General features: G+C 50.9%; 2 protein-coding genes across 3 annotated transcripts in view; one reads left to right on the top strand and one right to left on the bottom strand.

Annotated features, from left to right (window-relative positions):
* NUBP1 (nucleotide binding protein 1) overlaps positions 1–6,080 on the top strand; it is a 35,276-nt gene extending 29,196 nt beyond the window's left edge. Inside the window, exon 12 of one of the 2 annotated variants that reach the window (XR_006197669.1) lies at positions 5,848–6,080. The gene's annotated coding sequence lies outside the window, so the exon portion shown is untranslated. Of the gene's footprint in view, positions 1–5,841 lie in introns of both variants that reach the window. The other variant, XR_006197668.1, reaches the window with a different exon arrangement.
* The window catches only part of TVP23A (trans-golgi network vesicle protein 23 homolog A), a 27,663-nt gene extending 8,086 nt beyond the window's left edge, over positions 1–19,577 (bottom strand). The window contains exons 1-2 of the mRNA XM_042921566.1: positions 19,500–19,577; positions 19,164–19,243 (exon numbers count right to left, since the gene is read on the bottom strand). Coding sequence (XP_042777500.1) covers positions 19,164–19,243; positions 19,500–19,508 — 89 coding nt within the window. The 5' untranslated portion in view covers positions 19,509–19,577. The remainder of the gene's footprint in view (positions 1–19,163; positions 19,244–19,499) is intronic.

Genomic DNA, 19,577 nt, shown 5'->3' with positions numbered 1-19,577 from the left:
CATATGAGGTTGTGCCTAGAATTTGCGTCCCAACGACCCAGGGGCTGTAGTGGATTTAGAGGTGAGGATGTAACACTGGCCACGTGCTGATCCCAATGGAGGCTCACTGTTCTCTGTACTTTTATGTAAATTAAAATTAAAAAGTAGAAAAAGAAATCAGAGGCAACCTCAACTTTGCATTGAGGCAAGAATAAACCAAGCCCACGAATTGATATTCTGGGGGTTATCTGTGGTCACAATAAAAATCCAGACCTAAAAATCCCCAACTGAGTAATTGACCATTACAGTTGGATGCATGAGGAAAATTCCAGAAAGCAGGTCCTTTCTTCTGGGCTTACCAGCTCCTCGCACAAAAAAAAAAAAAAGAAAAGAAAAGGAGAGAAAGAAAGAAACCACCAACCAACCAACCAACCAACAAAAGGCCACTCCTACTTGCAACATAAATGCCTGCCCAGCCCCCACCCAGACAGTGGGGGCAGGGAGAGCCAGAGAGCCTAGACCCACGCTCGCACTCCATCCTTGCCGAGTGAATGTACGGCCCTGGCCGAGGCTCAGGGCCTTGGTTTACTCATCTGTAAGATGGGAGGACAACATCTGCCCCAGGTGCCTGAGGTTCCTGGACAGGAAATCCCTAGGACACCAGACCAGAGGGGGCATGAGGTGGCTGTGGCTAATCACTCTGTTTCTCATTCATGGTTACAATTTGTTGGGGGGGGGGGGGGCGGGGAGAAAGCCTGGGCTGGGGATGCTCCTTTTAGACATCCTCTGTCAGAGGTTTTCCCCCAACTGTTAAAAATGAGCAGCGTGCTATTTATTTCTTCAGCCCCGACGCCCACTTAGAGTCAGGTGTCTCTTCCGCTCCCAGCAGCGTGCCAGCACGAAGACGTGGGAGGAAGGGGACCCCCAGGCGCAACGCCGCCTGCCCATCCCTCATCCGCTCCCCTCGACTGCTGGGGTCTGGCTGGAAACGTGTGATCAGCAGACCCCCACCAGGCCTCCTGAGCCCCCATCTGCATTTTAACTACACCTCAGGGGACTCGTGGGCTCCTCTCAATCAAGGGGCCCTCCCTACTCCTTCCTCAACATGGACTCAGCTCCAGGAGCAAAAAAAAAAAACACAGGTGCGGGTCCCTCCGGCCTCTAAAAGCAGGGACCCCTCTGTGCCCTTCTGAAACCCCGTGGGCCTGGCCAGCCAGGGGGGCGAACCGTCTGCAGAGAATCGGAGGTTTCTTCTCCAGAATGCCCCAGAGATAGTGTTCACACCTCTGTCCTGCAGAGTCCCTCGTTGCCTCAAATGACAATGTCCCCCTTCCACCTCTGTCAACTGAGCCCGGGACAGGCAGGTTTTCAGACAGTTGGGACGCCTACACAGATGCGGACCGCTATGTCCTCACGGCTTGGATTCAAAGATCAGCACGACAGAAGTCTGAGTGTTTTAGCAAATTTAAACAAACAAACAAAATAACCAGACTTCCCTCTGGTCACCAGGGTTGTAACTTGTTTCTGTTCTTTATTTCTTCTTAAAGAGGCATCCCAACTTTAGAGGCTGGACAGGCTTAGCAGCAAGTTAAAGTGGACCCCCCAGAGACAAGTCAGTGGGCCCCTGGCTGATCGGCCCATGCGGGCCCTCTGGGGGGATCCTCCCCTCTTTCCCAGGAGGGCACCAAGGCAGAGACACCCTCCCCTCCCCCAGCCACAGAGCCTAGAGTTTTCACAACTGGAAGCCAAAACAACGGAAAACCTGTCTTCCAGCAAAAACCTGCACGTGTGTCTGCACAGCAGCAACCTTCCCGATGGCCGAAACGTGTCCAGCGCTAGGTAGATGAACAAAATAGGACCGATCCACACAGCGGGACCTTATACGGCCAGAGAGAGGAAGGAAGCATGGACACAGGCCATCGGGAGGACAAACCTTGAAAGCGTGAGGCTTAAGTGAAAAAAGCCAGACAGAAAGGCAGAGATACTGTCGGGTCCACCTGCACGAGGAATCTAGAGCAGGAAGGTTCACACAGCCAGCAAAGCAGGACGGCGAGGGAACAGAGTCATTGCTCAATGTGTACCGAGTTTCGGTTTGGCAGACGGACGGTGGTGACGCTTGCACAACAGTGTGAACGTACTTACCAGCACCGAGCTGTACTTGGAAATGGTCGCAATGGTTCACTTTTAGATGATGCATATGTAACCACAATAAAAAACATGAAAAATAAGAAGGGATGAAGGGCTAACACCTGCTACAACGCAGAGGAACCTGGAAAACAAACGGAAATGCTGAGCCAAAGCAGCCGGGGCACATAGGGTAGGATTCCACTCCTGGGAAACATCCGGAACAGGCCGATCTAGAGGGACGGCAAGCACAGGAGAGGCTGCAGGGGGCAGGGGGACAGGGGAACGGGGAGTTTGTGTTCAATGGGCAAGGGGGATTCCTTTTGGGGGGATGCAAAGGTTCTAGAACGAGACAGTGGTGATGGTTCCACGCCTGTCACAGAATCGTTCACTTTAAATGGTTAAAAATGGCCAATTTTACATGATGTGTAGTTTACCACAACTTCCAAGCGAGAGAAAAGAAATGGGGAAATGAGAGCTGCCCTCAGGAGCTCTCCCAAAGAAGGGGGCGTTGGGGGGGAGCGGGGGAGTAGCGGCTCTGGGTACAAGTTGGGACACGCTGATCAGAGGTCTGGCCGGGTTCACCTCCCAGCTCCACCACCGAAGACCTGGGTGACCCTGAGCAGGTGGCTTAACCTCTCTGTGAGAGTCCCGTTCTCCTCACCCATGAAACGGGGTGAGAAGGGCTGCTGGGGTGGGGGTGGGGTGCCAATCAGGCGTAGTTCACGTAAATCACGTGCCCCAAGCGGAGCAGCACGTGCACGGTAGCAGCGCTGACTCCAGGGGGACGCGGGGAACCCACGAGGGGACGATAATGTCCCTGAGGGCTTGGGGCACTGCCTGGCGGGCAGCGGGGCTTCAATAAATGCCAGCTGCTCCCAGACACCCAGACACAGTGCGTCGGGGACTCGCCATTCCACCCCCTTCTTCCTCAGACGGATCACCTGGGTCCCTCGTTCCCAGGATTCTGATTCGGGAGGTCCGGGGCGGGGGTGGGGCGAGAGTCTGCATCTCAATGAGCATCCAGGTGATGCCAGTGCTGCTGGGGCCTCAGAGCAACCTGGGGGTGGCAGGAACCGGGGAAAGCAGCCACCCGCTGTATTCGTCTCCTGGAGCTACTGTGAACAAAGCACCAGCAGCGGGGTGACTTAAAACAACAGAAAGTTCTCCCTGCCCACCCGGAGGCCAGAAATCCAAACTCACAGCGTGGACCGGGCTGGTTCCCGCTGAGGGCCGTGGGGGACGACCCGTCCGTCCCGTGCCGCTCCTCTACCTTCTGGTGGCGTGCCTGGGCTTGTGGCTGCCTCACCCCAATCTCTGCCCCCAGTGTCGCACGGCGTCCTCAACGAGCCTGCCTTCCCGGGGTTGGCTTTTTATAAGGACACCAGTCACTCTGCATTAGCAGCCCACCCTGCTCCAGTGTGACCTCATCTTAACTAATCCTATCTGCAAACGCAAAGACCCTCTTACCAAATAAGCTCACCTTTTGTGGGACTAGAGGTTAGAACTTCCACAGATCTTTTCTGGGGGGAGAGGAGACGAGTCAACCCATAACACCCACCTTGGGACAAATGAGCCCAAGGAAGCCAGGTAGGAAGGGGACAGAGAGGCATCTTGCAGATGAGGAAGCCAGGAAGCAAGGTGAAGTGAATCGCCCCAGGCTCTGAGCAAAGAAGCATTTGTGCAGGTAACGGCAGCTGGAATCAGGCCCCACCTCCCCTCTCTCTGGCTTCACGCCCCGGAGGGAAGCGGGTCTGCCCAAAGAAGGGTCGGGAAGGGTCGGGAAGGCTCGCTAAGTGCTAGCAGCTGCTCTGAGCGGCAGACTCTGCACCAGAACCCAAGTCCTTCATTTCAGCCTAGAGTTTCCAGGCTGCCGCACCTGTCAGCTGCCCCCAACTGAGCCACAGACATTGGTGAAACCCCTCCCCCCAATACATCCACTAAGAGATGAGTCCGGGTCCACCTGACACACTGTGTGGCCACAGAACCTGGGAGCTGAGGCCAGAGACGCACCCAGACGCTGACCTCTGGACTCCACGCGGGGGATTCCAGGCACAGATGGACAAACGCACACAAGCCCGGGGCATCCGTACACCCCAGGTAGCAAGGAGGCTGTCACAGACCACGGAAGTCAGACAAAAGACTCAAAAACCGGCTGGAAGAGGCTCCTGCCCGGCCACCGGTGGGACCATCTGAGAAACAATCTGCAACTCATCTGATACTTACAAGCCCTCCGCTCACCTATGGGAGAACAAAAGAGGATGCGATCGTGTCTACAACACAGGAGAATGACCCCGATCGTGTCTACAACACAGGAGAATGAAGGGCAAGAATCTAACACACAATGTGCCCTGTCTCTGTAATGTACACCTGCCAATGACCAAAACGTCATTGGGGGGAGACTGTAGATCACTACAGTTCACACTGAGAGGACTCAGGGAGGGACAGAGCTGAGGACAAGCAGGCATCAGGAGCCCCCGGTGGAAGGACACCCCACCCCCCGCCCCTTGAAACTGGCGTCAAATCAACCACAGCGGAATCCCATCCAGCCTCCGGCTCCAACTACTAATGTGCAAGAAATCTAGGGGGCCAAGGAAAATACTGAAGGACAAACAAAATCCAGACTGGAGGAAGCTCTACAGACCATCAAAGCAATGGCAAAGGGTTAGAAAAGACAGAAGGAGACTGGGAAGGCTATGGGTTAAAAGGACCTAAGGAATCCGGCAACGTGGGAATGTTACTGGGCTGCGGTTCCAACAAATAAGTAAATAAAATTACGAGACAATCAAGAAACTTTGGACACTGGCTGGGTATTTCACAGTATTTGCGAATTATTATTTTTAAGTGAGAAATGCTACTGTGGTTCTGCTTTTAAAAATTACCTTTCTCGGGGCACCTGGGTGGCTCAGTCGGTTAAGCGTCTGCCTCTTGATTTCAGCTCAGGTCACAATCTCGCAGTTCATGGGATCGAGCCCCACGTCAGGCTGTGCACTGACAGTGCAGAGCCTGCTTGGCATTCTCTCTCCCTCTTTCTCTGCCCCTCCCCTGCATGCACTCTGGCCCTCTCTCTCAAAATAAATAAACTTGAAAAAAAAAAAAAGAAAAAGAAAATGTCCTTTAAAAACTAAAAATAAAAATGAGTTTTCTTTTAGAGAGAACATATCAAATTATGCTTGAAGTGACGTGATGTGATGTCTGGAGTTTGCTTCAAAATAACCAGGGGATAATTCAAAGAACTGGCCATGAGTTTATCATTCCTGAAGCTGTGTGTTTGGAACTCTCTATAATATATATATATATATATATATATATATATATATATATGTATATACACATAATTTTTTTTTAAGTAGGCAGGGAAGTAGATGACTGCCTTGCAAATTTCAGTTCTCCTATTTACTGTGTGACCTTAGACAAGTGACTCTACCTTCCTGGTCCAGCTTCCTCCACCGAAAAATGGTGATAATCATATCTACTTCATACCAGTGCCTGGAGCCCGGGGGGCACTCTGTGCCCACGTGCACATCCGTTCCTTCTTTGGGCTGGGCTCTGTAAGTACCCAGCCTCTGAGATGTTCCCCAGTGATCCCAATCTCCTGGTGTTCACACCCTTGTATAGTCACCTCCCACAGTGAACCAGGGCTGGTCTGCATGACTGATAGAATATACTACAAATGACTGTATGTCACTTCTGAGATTGGTCACTTTCTCTTGCTCTCTTCCTCTCTCTCCCTGGGAGAGCCAGCTGTCTTCTGTTGTCAGCACTATGGAGAGGCCCACATGGCAAGGAGCTGAGGCGCCCAACCAACAGCCATGTGAAGGTGCCATCTTGGAAGTGGCTTCTCCAGCCCCAGTTGGGCCTTCAGATGACCTCAGCCTTGGCTAATCACTTGAGACCCAGAACCAGAACCACTCAGCTAAGCTGCTCCCACACTGCTGACCTTCACAGTGTGAGATAATAAATGTTTGCTGTCTGAACCCGCTAAGTCTGACGTAATTTGTTATGCAGCAGGAGCTAACTGATACAGGCTCTAATGTTGAAGAGTTTTAACTGTAACCCACGTTATGTTTTGTCAGGTGGTTTCAAAGGGAGGAAGGACAAGGAGAGTCAGGTTCCTCTAAGAATCCAGGTGGTAAAATGAAGGGTCCCAGGCTTACTTGGAGAGAGGTGGGGGTAGGGGGATGAGGCCGTGGGGGCAGATGCTGTTACGCTCACCTCTTTTAAATGGGAGACCTAGAGTTATTAACCAAAGGAGAGAAAGGACTGATTTTCCAGAAGGCTGGAGTAGAAGCCAGCACAAAGGTATTTTAGAGCAGGTGGCAGGCACCTCAGAGAGGTCGAACAAGGTAAGAAATCTGTATTGTTATTTGTTTTTACCCTGGATCTGAGTGGGGTGCTTTCTTTGGGCACTGAAAATAGAAAGCAGAATTCACCTAACTCACCCATGTATGTGCTTTTATTTCTCAAGAGCTACTAGATTTGGCCAGAAAGGGCAGCATTTGAAGGCATCAAATGTTAGCTATTGTGTGAGGTTGGGTCTCTTGCCTGAATCTTGGAAGCTTCAGCTGCCTCATCCACAAAATGGAGAGAATCCGGTCTTTCCTTCCATTTTGGCCTTTTAAAAAAATTTTTTTTATTGTTTTTATTTATTTTTGAGACAGAGAGAGACAGAGCATGAGCAGGGGATGGCGAGAGAGAGAGGGAGAAACAGAATCTGAAGCAGGCTCCAGGCCCTGAGCTGTCAGCACAGAGCCCGACGCGGGGCTCAAACGCACGGACTGTGAGATCATGACCTGAGCCGAAGTCGGACGCCCAACCGACTGAGCCACCCAGGCGCCCCCATTTTGGCCATTTTAACGTTTCTGCAATCAGGACGTACGCACGAATGGACGCAATCATTAACGTGGTATTCATTTCTTGCCCCACACCCCCAACAGCTATAACTGAACGTGCATCTTACAGCACCTTGGAAACAAAGGCCGTGGGTGGTAGGGCCCAACTTGTAGGTTATTTAATGGGAGAACAGAAATCATATTAATTCATATTAATGAACTTAACTGTTAATTCATTCAGCAGATACCGAATCACCAGCACGGCCTGTGGGAGCCCTGTTAAACTGGGTTCTTTAGAATTTGTGTGACATTTCAAAACATACCTGTTCTTTCTGGCAACAAAAGAATTTGCCACATGCAGACAGACCGGTTTCTGCATCCAGATTTGGAACCGGTTCCTCTCTAAGGAACCCTGGGTTCTTTGGTGAAGAGAACCAAAGACCATTCTGGGGGCTGGGGTGCAGCTCAGAGGTGGGGGAGGGCAAAAAATGCCATTTCTGGGCCACCTATTCAATAGTGACAGAGCTTGAGAGGTGCCTGGGTGGCTCGGTCGGTTAAGCATCTGCCCCTCGATTTTGGCTCAGGTCACAATCTCACAGCTGGTGAGCTCAAGCCCCACATGGGGCTCTGTGCTGATGGTGCAGAGCCTGCTTGGGATTCTGTCTCCCCTTCTCTCCGGTCTCTCTGTCGTCTGTCTCTCCCTCCCTCTACCCTTCTCTTCTGCTCGTACGCGTGCTCTCTCTCTAAAATAAAAAATTAAAAAAAGAAAGGCTAGGAATATTCCAGAATAACTAAATGCAGTGGGTAATCCTGGGTTGGTATGCATACACACCTACACACACACACACACACACACACACACACACACACACACACACAGCAAAGTATTAACAGCTGGTAAACCCAGGTCAAGGGCATGTGTTAGTTCTCTGTACTGTTCTTGCTTTCTGATAAGTTTGAATTTATTTCAAAGTAGAAAGGTTTTTAAGTCCTTTTCAGGATGTTGATTCAAAATATTTTCTTTAAAAAATTTTTTTCATGTTTATTTATTTTGAGAGTAAGAGAGAGAGAGAGACAGAGCACAAGCAGGGGAGGGGCAGAGAGGGAGGGCGAGAATCCCAAGCAGGCTCTGCACTGTCAGCCTGACGTGGGGCTTGATTTCACAAACTGTGAGCTCACAACCTGAACCAAAATTAAGAGCCAGTCGCTTAACCGACTGAGCCACCCAGGTGCCCCCAAAATATTATTTTCTATCAACGTATGCTGTTGCTGTGTTTTATGATTTCTTCATCTGGGGCCCACAAACCATCACATCGAGAGCAGTTAAGTTTCGTCACTGCTGCGCATGTGTATGTATGCAGGTGTTTGTGGGTCAATTTGGTGCCCAAACAATGACTAATGCTACAATGAAAACTGCAGTTTAAGTTGTCCAAGGACATGGAATTAAACTTGCAATCAACATACAAATGTTTTGAACTGATCTTCAAAATTGTTTAAGAAATAAGTAATTTTTAGAGGCGCCAGGGTGGCTCAGCGGTTAAGCATCCGACTTCGGCTCAGGTCATGATCTCACAGTCCATGAGTTCGAGCCCCACGTCGGGCTCTGTGCGGACAGCTCGCAGCCTGGAGCCTGCTTTGGATTCTGTGTCTGCCTCGCTCTCTGCCCCTCCCCCGCTCAGGCTCCGTCTCTCTCCCTCTCTCAAAAATGAATAAACATAAAAAAATGTATAAATAAACAAGTAAATAAATAGATAAAATCAAACTCATTTAAAATACTTTCCTGGCCTAAGAGAGTATGTCGGAGGCTTGGAATCAGTACCCCTGACTATTCCTCTGCAATTTCGATTGTAAAGTACTTTAAAATCCAGGGCAGAGAGTCATATGTATTGCAACGCAGGAAGAAGGTCAGGATCTGCTACCACGAGCTGTGGCTGCGTCTGAGTCACCCTGAAAGTACCTTGCTCCTGTAATGAGTGAGGAGTGACTAGGCCGCCCCGGGACACCCAAGGCTGAGCCCCGGTGTGAGAGGATTTCCTCAGGGCTGCGGAAGGGCCAGCCCCAGAGCTGGCCCATCACATTCTCACCCAGACCCACTGAGTTGGTCTCTACTAAGGAAATTCACGAGCACCACCTGGCAAAATTGAGGGCTAAGCTTGGTATCTGTACCCACCCTCCCGTGCCGAAGACAGTGGGCACACTCCCTATCATCCACAAAGGGACAACCGAGAAAAATCTCCCGAGGGGCCTGGGACACAGAAAAGCTTTGCTGCCGGAGGTTTCCACACCCATATCCACAGGGACTGAGTCGGCATCTTCAGGGATGGGGCCTGAGGACCCGAAGTCTTGCCCCTTCTTTGAGGTCCCCGGAGATGCTGATGAAGTTGGGACCCCGAGACTCCAAGACCTGCATCTAAGCTCCCCACCCCACCGCTTCCAACCATCTCTCTCTGACCTTGGACTCCCACCCCCGGAGCTGAAAGAATCTGCACAAAGGTCCATCTGAGCCAAGTCCCCAAGTATGTGCCTGGAGTTCAGCCAGTCCAGGCCACCAGCAACTTCCACTCTGGCCCCTTCACCAGCCTCTTAACACATCTCGCTGCTTCCACCCTTGCCCTATGGCCACATGCCAGTCACAGGCAACTTTCTCAAGCGTCGGTCAGATCACACCATCCCCTCCCTGCTCAAATCTCTACAAAGATCGCCCATCAGACGCGGATGAAATTCCAAATTCGCCACTGGGCTCTTCAAAGCCTCACATGTCCATCCCCCTAATCAATCTCCAACTGTCTCTCCCTCTCACTCCTCACTTCCTACATTGCTGGCTTTCCCTTCCTGGGACTATCCCTCTCTAAAGTTTCTTTGTTTAATAGATACTTGCTTAGATGGTCACTGCCTTCTCCTTAGTTAAAATGTCAGTTCCGTGAGGACCAGAACCAGGCCTGTCTGGTTTTCTCTGTGACCCTCAGCACAGTGTTCAGCACACAGAGGCTCTAGAAAGTTTCTGTTGATTTAACGAACAAATGAAGTGCGTGCAAGAATAAACCAGTGGTTCTCAAAAGGGAAGTCATTTTGCTCCTTTTGCAAAAGCAATATCTGGAGACATTTTCGGTTGCCACAACTCGGGGACCGCTACGATCCAGTGGGGTAGTGGCCAAGAAACGCTGCTACGGTGCACAAGACAGTCCTCTCAACAAAGAATGTCAGGCCCTGGGAGCAGCTGGGTGGCTCAGTCGGCTCAGCGTCTGATTCTTGGTTTCGGCTCCGGTCATGATCTCACGGCTCAGGTTCAAGCCCCGCATCAGGCTCTGCGCTGACCTTGCGGAGCCTGCTTGGGATTCTCCCCCCCCCCCCCCCCCCGCCTCTCTGTCTCTCGTTCTCTGCCCCTCCCCCACTCACACGGTCTCTGTCTCAAAATAAGTAACTAAACTTAAAAAAGTAAAAAAAGAACGTCTGGCCCCACACGTCAGTAGCATCAGCCCAGAATAAATGAATGAGTGAATTAAATCCTATGGGTCCACACGATTAGCCTCCTGTCCGATATCAAACATCAGAACCTGACCACCATCCCCAGTGCCCTCCCTGACTGTGTGGGCCACACTTGAGCAAAAATCTCCTTCTGGTGATTTTATTGTTGGCGGGGCTTATGCAATCGATTTCATGTTAGCAAGAAATGTAAGTAAGGGGAAGTTAGGCTGCTGTTGATACAGGAGTTAATTTCAAAATATGAATTCTGTGCTCTAATCAAAGAGAACCGAAATTTGTCCAGTTCCCTGATTCTGCAGGCTGTTTTCCTTGGTAATCATGGACCTTCCTTAAAATTAAACCCTCAGCTCTTGGTGGGACCTGCTTACGTGTTGTATTTCTAGATGTTTAAAATAGATTTCAGGGTGGGGGGAGGGGCAGCACGACCTCCCCAAGGTCACTGGGGACAGGGGTCCAGGGGAGGGGTCCTCAATTACTGAGGCGAACACTTTCTGGGATAACAACAAAGAAAAACCGAAATTCTTCTCCTCCTTTCTGTGTTGGAGCATGGGGTGTGTGTGTATGTATGTGTGTGTGTGTGTGTGTGTGTGTGTGTGTGTGTGTGCGCGCGCGCGCGCGCGTGTGTGTGGCAATTAGAGATGCACCTGTGTTGATTTCAGAGCATTGCAGGTGGCCACCAAGGCTCTGTCTGTGGTCACATGCCCACCCCACCAGCTTCCCTTGGGTCAATGTCAAATGTACAGAGGTTGGGAATGCTCTGACTCCCCTCAAATGCAAATTTAACTTATCCAAATCCAAATCCAAACCCTAGAGGGAGGGAGGGAGGGAGAATAACCCAATCAGGGTTCTCAACAGGGGTAATTTTGCCCCTAGGAGACATCTGGCCACTCTGGAGACTTTCCTGGCTGTCACTTGGGGATAGGGTGCAATGCTACTGTTGCTAAAATCGTACAATGCACAAGACAACCCCCACAAGGCAGAATTATCGATCCCAAATAGCAATTAGTGCTGACGTCAAGAAAACCCGCTCTGAACACCGGGAGCAATGCAGCACTCCCACGGACACAGGGGACAATGTAACGTATTCCCCCCCACACGGAAGCCCTACAAGTGCTGTTCCCACGGTTCATCCCCAAGTGTCCCTCCCTGCGTGAGCATCTGGCCCCCTCAGCAGGGTGTGATGCAAGATTCAGACTCTAGGGCTCAAATCTGCAGCCTCCTAGCAGCATGCCCCTGAGCAACTCCCTCCAGTCTGTCAATTGCCTTCGTCCTGAAAGCACTAAAAACCATCGTATCCATTTCACGGGTTCGCGATACAGATTAAATGAATCGTAATTGCTGGGTCAGTGTTTGCTATTACTATTACTTTTCATTCCCTCTAACTTCCCCTCAAAAACAGCCAACAATTCCATCGGTGGCTCATTTGGATGAGCAGGCTTTATATCCCGCCCAGGAACACAAAGCGACAGCGGAGAGGCTTCCTGAGAGGCAGAACATTATTCTGCTTGACGGACTGGTCAGGGATTTGTGGGGGTAGTTTTGACTCCTTGTGATTTTTGCCTGAGGGCCTGGCCCCCGCTAACATGTGACTCCCTGGGGCATCTGGGACCACGGGACAGCATCCTCCTCAACTCGAGACCCTGGGCCGGGTGAGGACCAGCCATGCAACACCGACTGAACCCCGCCAACAAACCAGCCCTGACAATTAGGACCAAAATCAGATGTAAGAACTCTGTCCGTGGCAAGAGGAAACCATCCTACTCAGGGGGATCCGCGGGACCCCATGGCCTTTGGGTCTACGCGCATTGTGTAAAGACGGTGCCTTGAAAGTATAGACATAACTTTCAACAGGAGACAGTCTCCTGCTCCAGGGACAGCCGCAGTGTGATGTCCTGTTCCACCTGAGGACACGCCCCCACCCTGGCCCTGCCCACAGCAGCAGGACACAGAAGTCACCAGAAGGCGGATAACAGGCACCATTTATGAAAGCCACACAAGGCGCCAGGGGTCCCACTCAGCCGGCTATATACGTCTGTCGCCTCACCTAGTCCCCTTTACGCAACCCTACGATAGAGCCAACATGATCCCCCTGGACAGACGAGAAGATGGGGATCTAGGAGGTGCTCTGACTTGGTCAAGGTCACTGCGAGTACAGGGTTACCATCAGGTCTTCCTGGGAATGTCCTGGGTCTCCCAGAGCAGTGTTATTTGCCCGCTGGTAGCGTGGAATTGCCTGTGGGTTGGAGGAAAGGACCTAACAGGCAGGCCTGGACTTCAGTGAACCCTGGCTGGAGATCGGTGGACACAAGATTCAAACCTGGGTCTGTCTGATCTTGAGTCTGGGCTCTTCCTATTCCCCGAGGCGGCTGGAAGCCCAGAGGACTCAATCAAAGTGGGTCTGTAACACAGCGTGGCTAAAACAGAGAGTCTGCTGTAGGGCTCAGCAATCTCCCTCCTAGGTTTACGCCCTAGAGAGCTGAAAAACAAATGTCCACAGAAACACTTGTACACGAATGTTCACAGCAGCACTTTTCGTAAGAACCAAAGAGCAGAGGGGCGCCTGCGTGGCTCATATGGTTAAGCGTCCGGCTTTGGCTCAGGTCATGATCTCAAGGTTTGTGATCTCAGCCCCACGTCGGGCTCTGTGCTGACAGCTCAGAGCCTGGAGCCTGCTTTGGATTCTGTGTCTCCCTCTCTCTGCCCCTCCCCAGCTTGCACTCTCTCTCAAAAATAAATAAACATTAAAAAAAATTTTTTTAAAGACCTAAAGAGCAGAAATAATGCAAATGTCCATCAACTTACGAATGGAAAAACAACATGTGCTTTAGCCATACAATGAAATATTATTCAGCCATAAAAAGGAACGAAGAAATGTGCAAACACGGTCAAACCCGGAAAACATGACACTTAGCAAAAGAAGAAAGACAAAAGGCCACAGGCTAGGTGATTCCATTTCTATGAGACGTCCAGAGCAGGCAAATTTGTAGGGGCAGAATGTAGATGGATGGTCGCCAGGGGCTGGGCGGAGGGAGACGTGGGGAAAGTAAGTGCTGAATGGGTACAGGGTTCCTGTCTGGGGAGATGAAAAAGTTCTAGAACCAGTCAGTGGAGACGGCTGCACAACCTTGTGAATATACTGAAAACCACACTGAGGTGTATTCTTTACAAGGGTGGTCTACGCGCTCAGTCGGTTAAGCATCTGACTCTTGATTTCGGCTCAGGTCACGATCACATGATTCGTGACTTCGAATCTAGCATCGGGCTCTGCTCTGACGGTGTGAAGCCTCCTTGGAATTCTGTCTCCCTCTCTCTCTCTGCCCCCTCCCCACTTGCTCTCTATCTGTCTCTCAAAATAAATTAAAAAACATGAACGTTAAAAGCTGGTTTATGATATGTGAGTTATATTCCAATTTAAAACACACACAACACAGTAGGACACCAAAAGCAACAATAACGGAAGTACAAATAGACAAAGGGAACTACGTCCAACTAAAAAACTTTTGTGCATCAAAGGACACAATCAACAGAGTGGAAAGACAACCTATGGAATGGGAGAGAATATCTGCAAATCACATATCTCATAAGGGATTAACATACACAGTACATAAAGAAGTCCTACAACTCAACGGCAAAAACTCCACCCGATTAAAAAATGAGCAAAGAGGGGCGCCTGGGTGGCTCAGTCAGTTAAGCATCTGACTTTGGCTCAGGTCACGATCTCCCGGTTCATGAGTTCAAGCCCCACGTCCAGGTCTGTGCTGACAGCTCGGAGCCTGGAGCCTGCTTCAGATTCTGTGTCTCCCTCTCTCTCTGCTCCTCCCCCACTCATGCTCTGTCTCTCTCCATCTCTCAGAAATGAATAACATTAAGAACAATTTTTAAAAAGACATGAACAAAGGACTTGGATGGACATTTCTCGAAGGAAGACATACAAATAGCCAACAGGCGCAGTAGAAGATTCTCATCAACAATCACCAACGAAATGTCAATCGACACCCCATGAGACACCCACATCCATCGGGATGGCTACTATGAAAAAAAAAAACCAGAAAATAACAAGTGCTGGTGAAGATGTGGAGAAATTGGTCCTGCCCATCGCTGGCAGAAGTGCCAAATGATACAAGTGTTATGGAAAATGGTACGGAAGTTCCCCAAAAAATTACACACAGAATTTCCTCAGGACACAGCAGTTCCACAGCTGGGTATGCACTGAGAGCAGGGTCTGGAAGATATATGTGTGTATCCACGTTCCTGGAGGTACTATTCGCAAGAGCTAAACCCAAGAAGCAAGCCAGGGTCCACCGACAGAAAAACGGAAGGACTCAGTGTGGTATATCACTGCTCAGCCTTTAAAAAGGAAGGAAATTCTGACACCTGCTAAAATATGGACGTACCTCAAGGACATTTATGTTAAGTGAAACGAGCCAGGCACAGATTCTATATGATTCCACTTACACGAAGTATCTGAAGTTGTCACATTCAGAGGGACTGAAAGAAGAAAGCTGGTTGCCAGGGACTGGGGCGGGGGAAAGGGGGAGGTGTTTAATGGGTACTGAGCTTCAGATCTGCAAGAAAGTTCTGGAGGGGTGCTGCACAACAGCACAAATATATTTAATGCTACTGAATGGTAGGCTTAAAAGTCGTTAAAACTGGTAACTTTCAGGTTGTGGGGTTTTTCCACAATTAAAAAAAAGGAAAGAAAGAAAGCGAGAGAGAGGGGGAAAGGAAAGGAAAGGAAAGGAAAGGAAAGGAAAGGAAAGGAAAGGAAAGGAAAGGAGGAAGGAAGGAAGAAAAGGGAGAAAGAAAGAAAGAAAGAAAGAAAGAAAGAAAGAAAAGGAAAGAAAAGGAGGAAAGAAAGAAAGAAAGAAAGAAAGAAAAGAGAAAGAAAGAAAGAAAAGAAAAGGGAGAAAGAAAGAAAGAAAGAAAGAAAGAAAGAAAGAAAGAAAGAAAGAAAAGGGAGGAAGAAAGAAAGAGGAAAAGGAAGCCAGTGAGGAACACACACACACACACACACACACACACACACACACACACACTCAGAGAACTTGGCTAACAGTTCCTCTACCTGCCCAGGTGTGCTATGGGATCGCATCCTCCCCTGATACTGCCAGGTGCCCCCCCCCCAAGACCCCCTTCCACAACACTGCACCTCGATGACCTAGAACTGGGGACAGGAAGGGGAGGAACAGGTCTGGTCTCTACCCCATGGCTCAGCACCTGATATCCAGCAGATGTTGGCTAATTATTTGCTCAACAAACTGTATAAAATCCACACGGTGAGGTCAAGCTGGTACAATTATACCCATTTTACAGACAGGTTAAGGAGGCTCAGCGAAACAAGGTGACCTTTCCAAAACCACAAAGACAGCGAGCAGTAAAAGCAGTGGCCCCAATATCCCAGACTCCTGCTATAGGGCCCCTTCCGTCACGTCACCTCCCTTCAAAGTCAACCTGGCATCCATTTCAACAGGACATTCCCAAGTGATCCTTGCCCTGTACCAGTGCCTCTTAACTTCTTTGGATCATGGGCTCATTTGGCAATCTAATAAAAGTCTCAACCCTTTTCCTAAAGCAACACATAGGAAACTTAGACACTAGTTTTCAGAGGGTTCCTGGACCCCGTGAAACCCCTCCATTGACCACATTTAGAACCCCCTTTCCGCCCTGCTATCCAGGAGCTCATTTATCCTCAAGAATTTCCAGCCATCTCCATATTCTTGATCATCAGAGTCAAGGAGAGATGCTACTTTAAATTCACGTTCCCAGGCCCGTGCCCTGTGGATCCGGTTAAGTAGGTGCAGAGCTGGGCCCAGAAACCTGCATGAGGCACACCAGAGGATTCTGGGATTGGTGGCTCTGAGACACATTTGGGTTCGTGAGCTGTGGCCCCCCTGACCTCTGAATGCTGCCCAGATGATCCCTCCAGCTCCCAGCCTCTCTTCCCCAGCTGCCCACGAGACCGGGCTAGTAGACATTCCAGTACAATCCAACAAGGACTTCCTGAACCCAACATCCGTGACCCCAGCAGTGTTCCTTTGCAGGGATCACTAGGCCAGAAACCCGGGCGTCGCCCTTTACTGTCCCTGTCCCCACCCTACATCTTGACCATCACCAAGGCTGGCTGATTCTACTGCCTATGTGCCTCTGGGCACCCCCCAGTGCCCTCCATCACCCCTGCCAGCACCGCGGTCCAAGCTTCTGCTCCCTGTTTCCACCTTCCTCTACCGTCCATCCTCCGTCCCGCAACTCCGATCCTGTCACCTCCCGGAGCAAAGCTCTACAGTGGTGACCAAACTCTAGAACTGCACTATCCAATATGGTAGCTGCATGTGGTTAATGAAATTTAAACACAATTAGGGGCGGCTGGCTGGCTCAGTTGGTGGCACATGGAATTCTTGATCTCAGGGTTGTGAGTTCGAGCCCCATGTTGGGTGTAGAGATTACTTAAAACGATACAATCTTTACGGGCACCGGGGCAGCTCAGTGGGTGGAGTGTGACTCTTGATTTCGATTCAGGTCATGATCTCACGGCTTGGGAGTTCCAGCCCCATGTGACGCTCTGGCGCTGATGGTGCCGATCCTGCTTGGGATTCTCTCTGCCTCCCTCTCTCTCTACCTGCGCTCACGCTCTCTCTCAAAATAAATTAATAAATAAAATAATAAAATCTTTAAAAAATAAACAAAGTAAGATCAAATGTCCAAAGTTCTGCCCAAAGTTCGCACTAGCCACATACCAAACGGTCAAGAGCCACAGGGTGGCTGGTGGCTACCATATTGGACAGCACAGATATAGCACATTCCCATCCCCAGAGAAAGTTCTAGTGGACAGCAGAGCTCTACAACTGTGCTTACGAGCCCTTTGGGGTCTGGCCGCATCCTCTGCTCAGACCCCTCCCGGCGTCCTTGGTCTTGAGTCACAGTGAACCACTGTCAACTCCTTAAACTCATGCTCTCACCTCCAAACCAGCGCGTGTCATACCCTTCCTGCCTTCCCTGCTTGGCTAACTCCTCCCCACCCTTCAGGTCTCAGCTGCCGCCGCTCCCCTAACCAGGACAATTGCTCACGCTCTTGCCCACCACGGCATTTAAACACTGAGACACAACAGCCACGGGAACACCTACGCCCATTACCCCCTCACCAGCGATCGTCAGCTAGGGGCAAGTCTGCCCCCAGGGGGACACCTGCCAGTGTCTAGATTCATTACTGGTAAGATAATACTGGCATCCGGTGGGTAGAGGCCAGGAACACTGCTAGTATCCTACAATGCACAGGACAACCCCTACAACCAAGAATCATCCAGCCCAAGATGTCGGCCATGTTGGGGTTGACCATCCCTGCTCCAGACCGGACAACTCCATAAAGGAAGGGAGCGTGTCCTGTATGTATGTGGTCCCAGCCACCAGCCCAGAGTGGGCCATACAATGAGTACGGATGCTCTACAAGATTTTCTCCCAGGATTCCAGTTCCCTTACAGTGTCTTTCCTGAAAGACAATTAGTTCTACACTTTTAGAACCTGTGGATGTCACTTGACGTGGCAAAAGGGACTCTGCTTGTGTGATTAAGTGAAGGATCTTGAGATGGAGGGCTTATCCTCGATAATCCGGACGGGCCCCAAATGCATTCACAAGCAACCCTAGCGGAGGAAGACAGGGACGTTTGACACAGAAAAGGCAGCGTGAAACGGAGCGGAGAGAGATTCAGAGATGCTACGGTGCTGGCCTCGCACCCACCGGAAGCTGCAAAAGGCAAGGGCCAGATTTTCCCCGACAGCCTCCGGCGGGGTATGGTCCTGCCGACGCCCTTTTTTGGCCTAGTGACACAGATTTTGGACCTCCGGCCTACAGAAGCGTGAGAGAATAAATTTCTGCTCTTTTTAAGCCAACAAGTTTATAGTAATTTGTCGTCGTAGCCCAGTGCAGTCATATTCCAATTTGGGCTTCAGTGGATTTGGATCGAGAACTGAAAAGGAACGGCAGGTAGGCACCAGGCCCCCACCCCGCTGACTCGGAGGGCTGGAAGGAGAGATGGGAGTAAGGGTGGCTGAGCCATGGGCGTTTCTAGATGTGGCAGCTGCCCGGGTCATCGGCAACCATGTCTGTGGGTCATTCCTCACACCCTAGTCCTGCCACCTTCTGGGAAGATCTCTGGTAGGCAAGTGACTCAACCCAGGATACTATGTTAGTCTGCCTGCGGCTGACGCAGGGGTAAGAATAAAAAGTTAAGCCCCTGTCCCGCTCTCCAGCCTGCTGCCAACCCCTCTCCTTTCCCCACCACCCCCAGACACAGGGGCCTTTCTCCAACCTTCCAACACAGCCCCAGGGCCTTTGCACCTGCTGTTCTTCTGCTTGGAACGGTCTTCGTCCAGAGTCTCCCATGGCTGGCTTCTCAGCATTCAGGTCACAGTTCAAATGTCACCTCCCCAGAGAGGCCCTTCCTGACTGCGCGGCCTTCCCTCATCACCTGCTGAGTTTCTTCCCAAATCTTCCCATACTCTGTCATTATCTCATGACCATCTTCATATGCCTGTTCACTGTTACTCCCCCAGCACCCCAGACTTCAGGCCCCAGGAGGGTAGGGACCTTGTCTGACCTGCCCAGGGTATGTCCCTAGTCCTATGCCTGGCACACACTAGGTGCTCAACACATTCTGAATGAATGAATGAATGAATGGGTGCGTGAGTCAACGTAATTAAGTGAATTTGCAGCTTTGGGTGATGCTTGCCAAAGCCGGGTCCCTAACATACCTAATCTTGGCTTTCCGAAAGGCCAGCTCCTCTTCGTTGCCAAAGTCCAGGGACACGTCCTCAGTATCGTCCACCAGGGCCTGGGGGACACCAAACAGAGGTGGCAGGCAGGCAGGCGGTGCACATCCCCACCCCACCCCCTCGCCGGCAGGGCCCCTCCCCCGCGGCTGCAATCCCAGGCCTTCCACCCTCCTGGGTCCAGGAGGACCACTTGGGGTCCGGCCCAGGCCCAGGCCCCGGCCTGCGCTTCCCTCCTCCTCGCTTCCCCCAGCGCTCCCGCAGGCTCCGCCTGTCATCTCCCCCACCCTCCTGCCCCCGGCCTCCCCGCGGCCCTACCTGCTTCATCCTCTCCCCAGAGCCCACCTGGAGCCCACGGCCCAGGCTCAAGGACTCCGCCTCTCGCTGCCTTCGGCC

The sequence above is a fragment of the Panthera leo genome, chromosome E3 (genome assembly GCF_018350215.1).
Source record: "Panthera leo isolate Ple1 chromosome E3, P.leo_Ple1_pat1.1, whole genome shotgun sequence".
NCBI lineage: Eukaryota > Metazoa > Chordata > Mammalia > Carnivora > Felidae > Panthera > Panthera leo.
The sequence above is the reverse complement of the archived record's forward strand: the minus strand, read 5'-3'. Positions and strand labels throughout refer to the sequence as shown.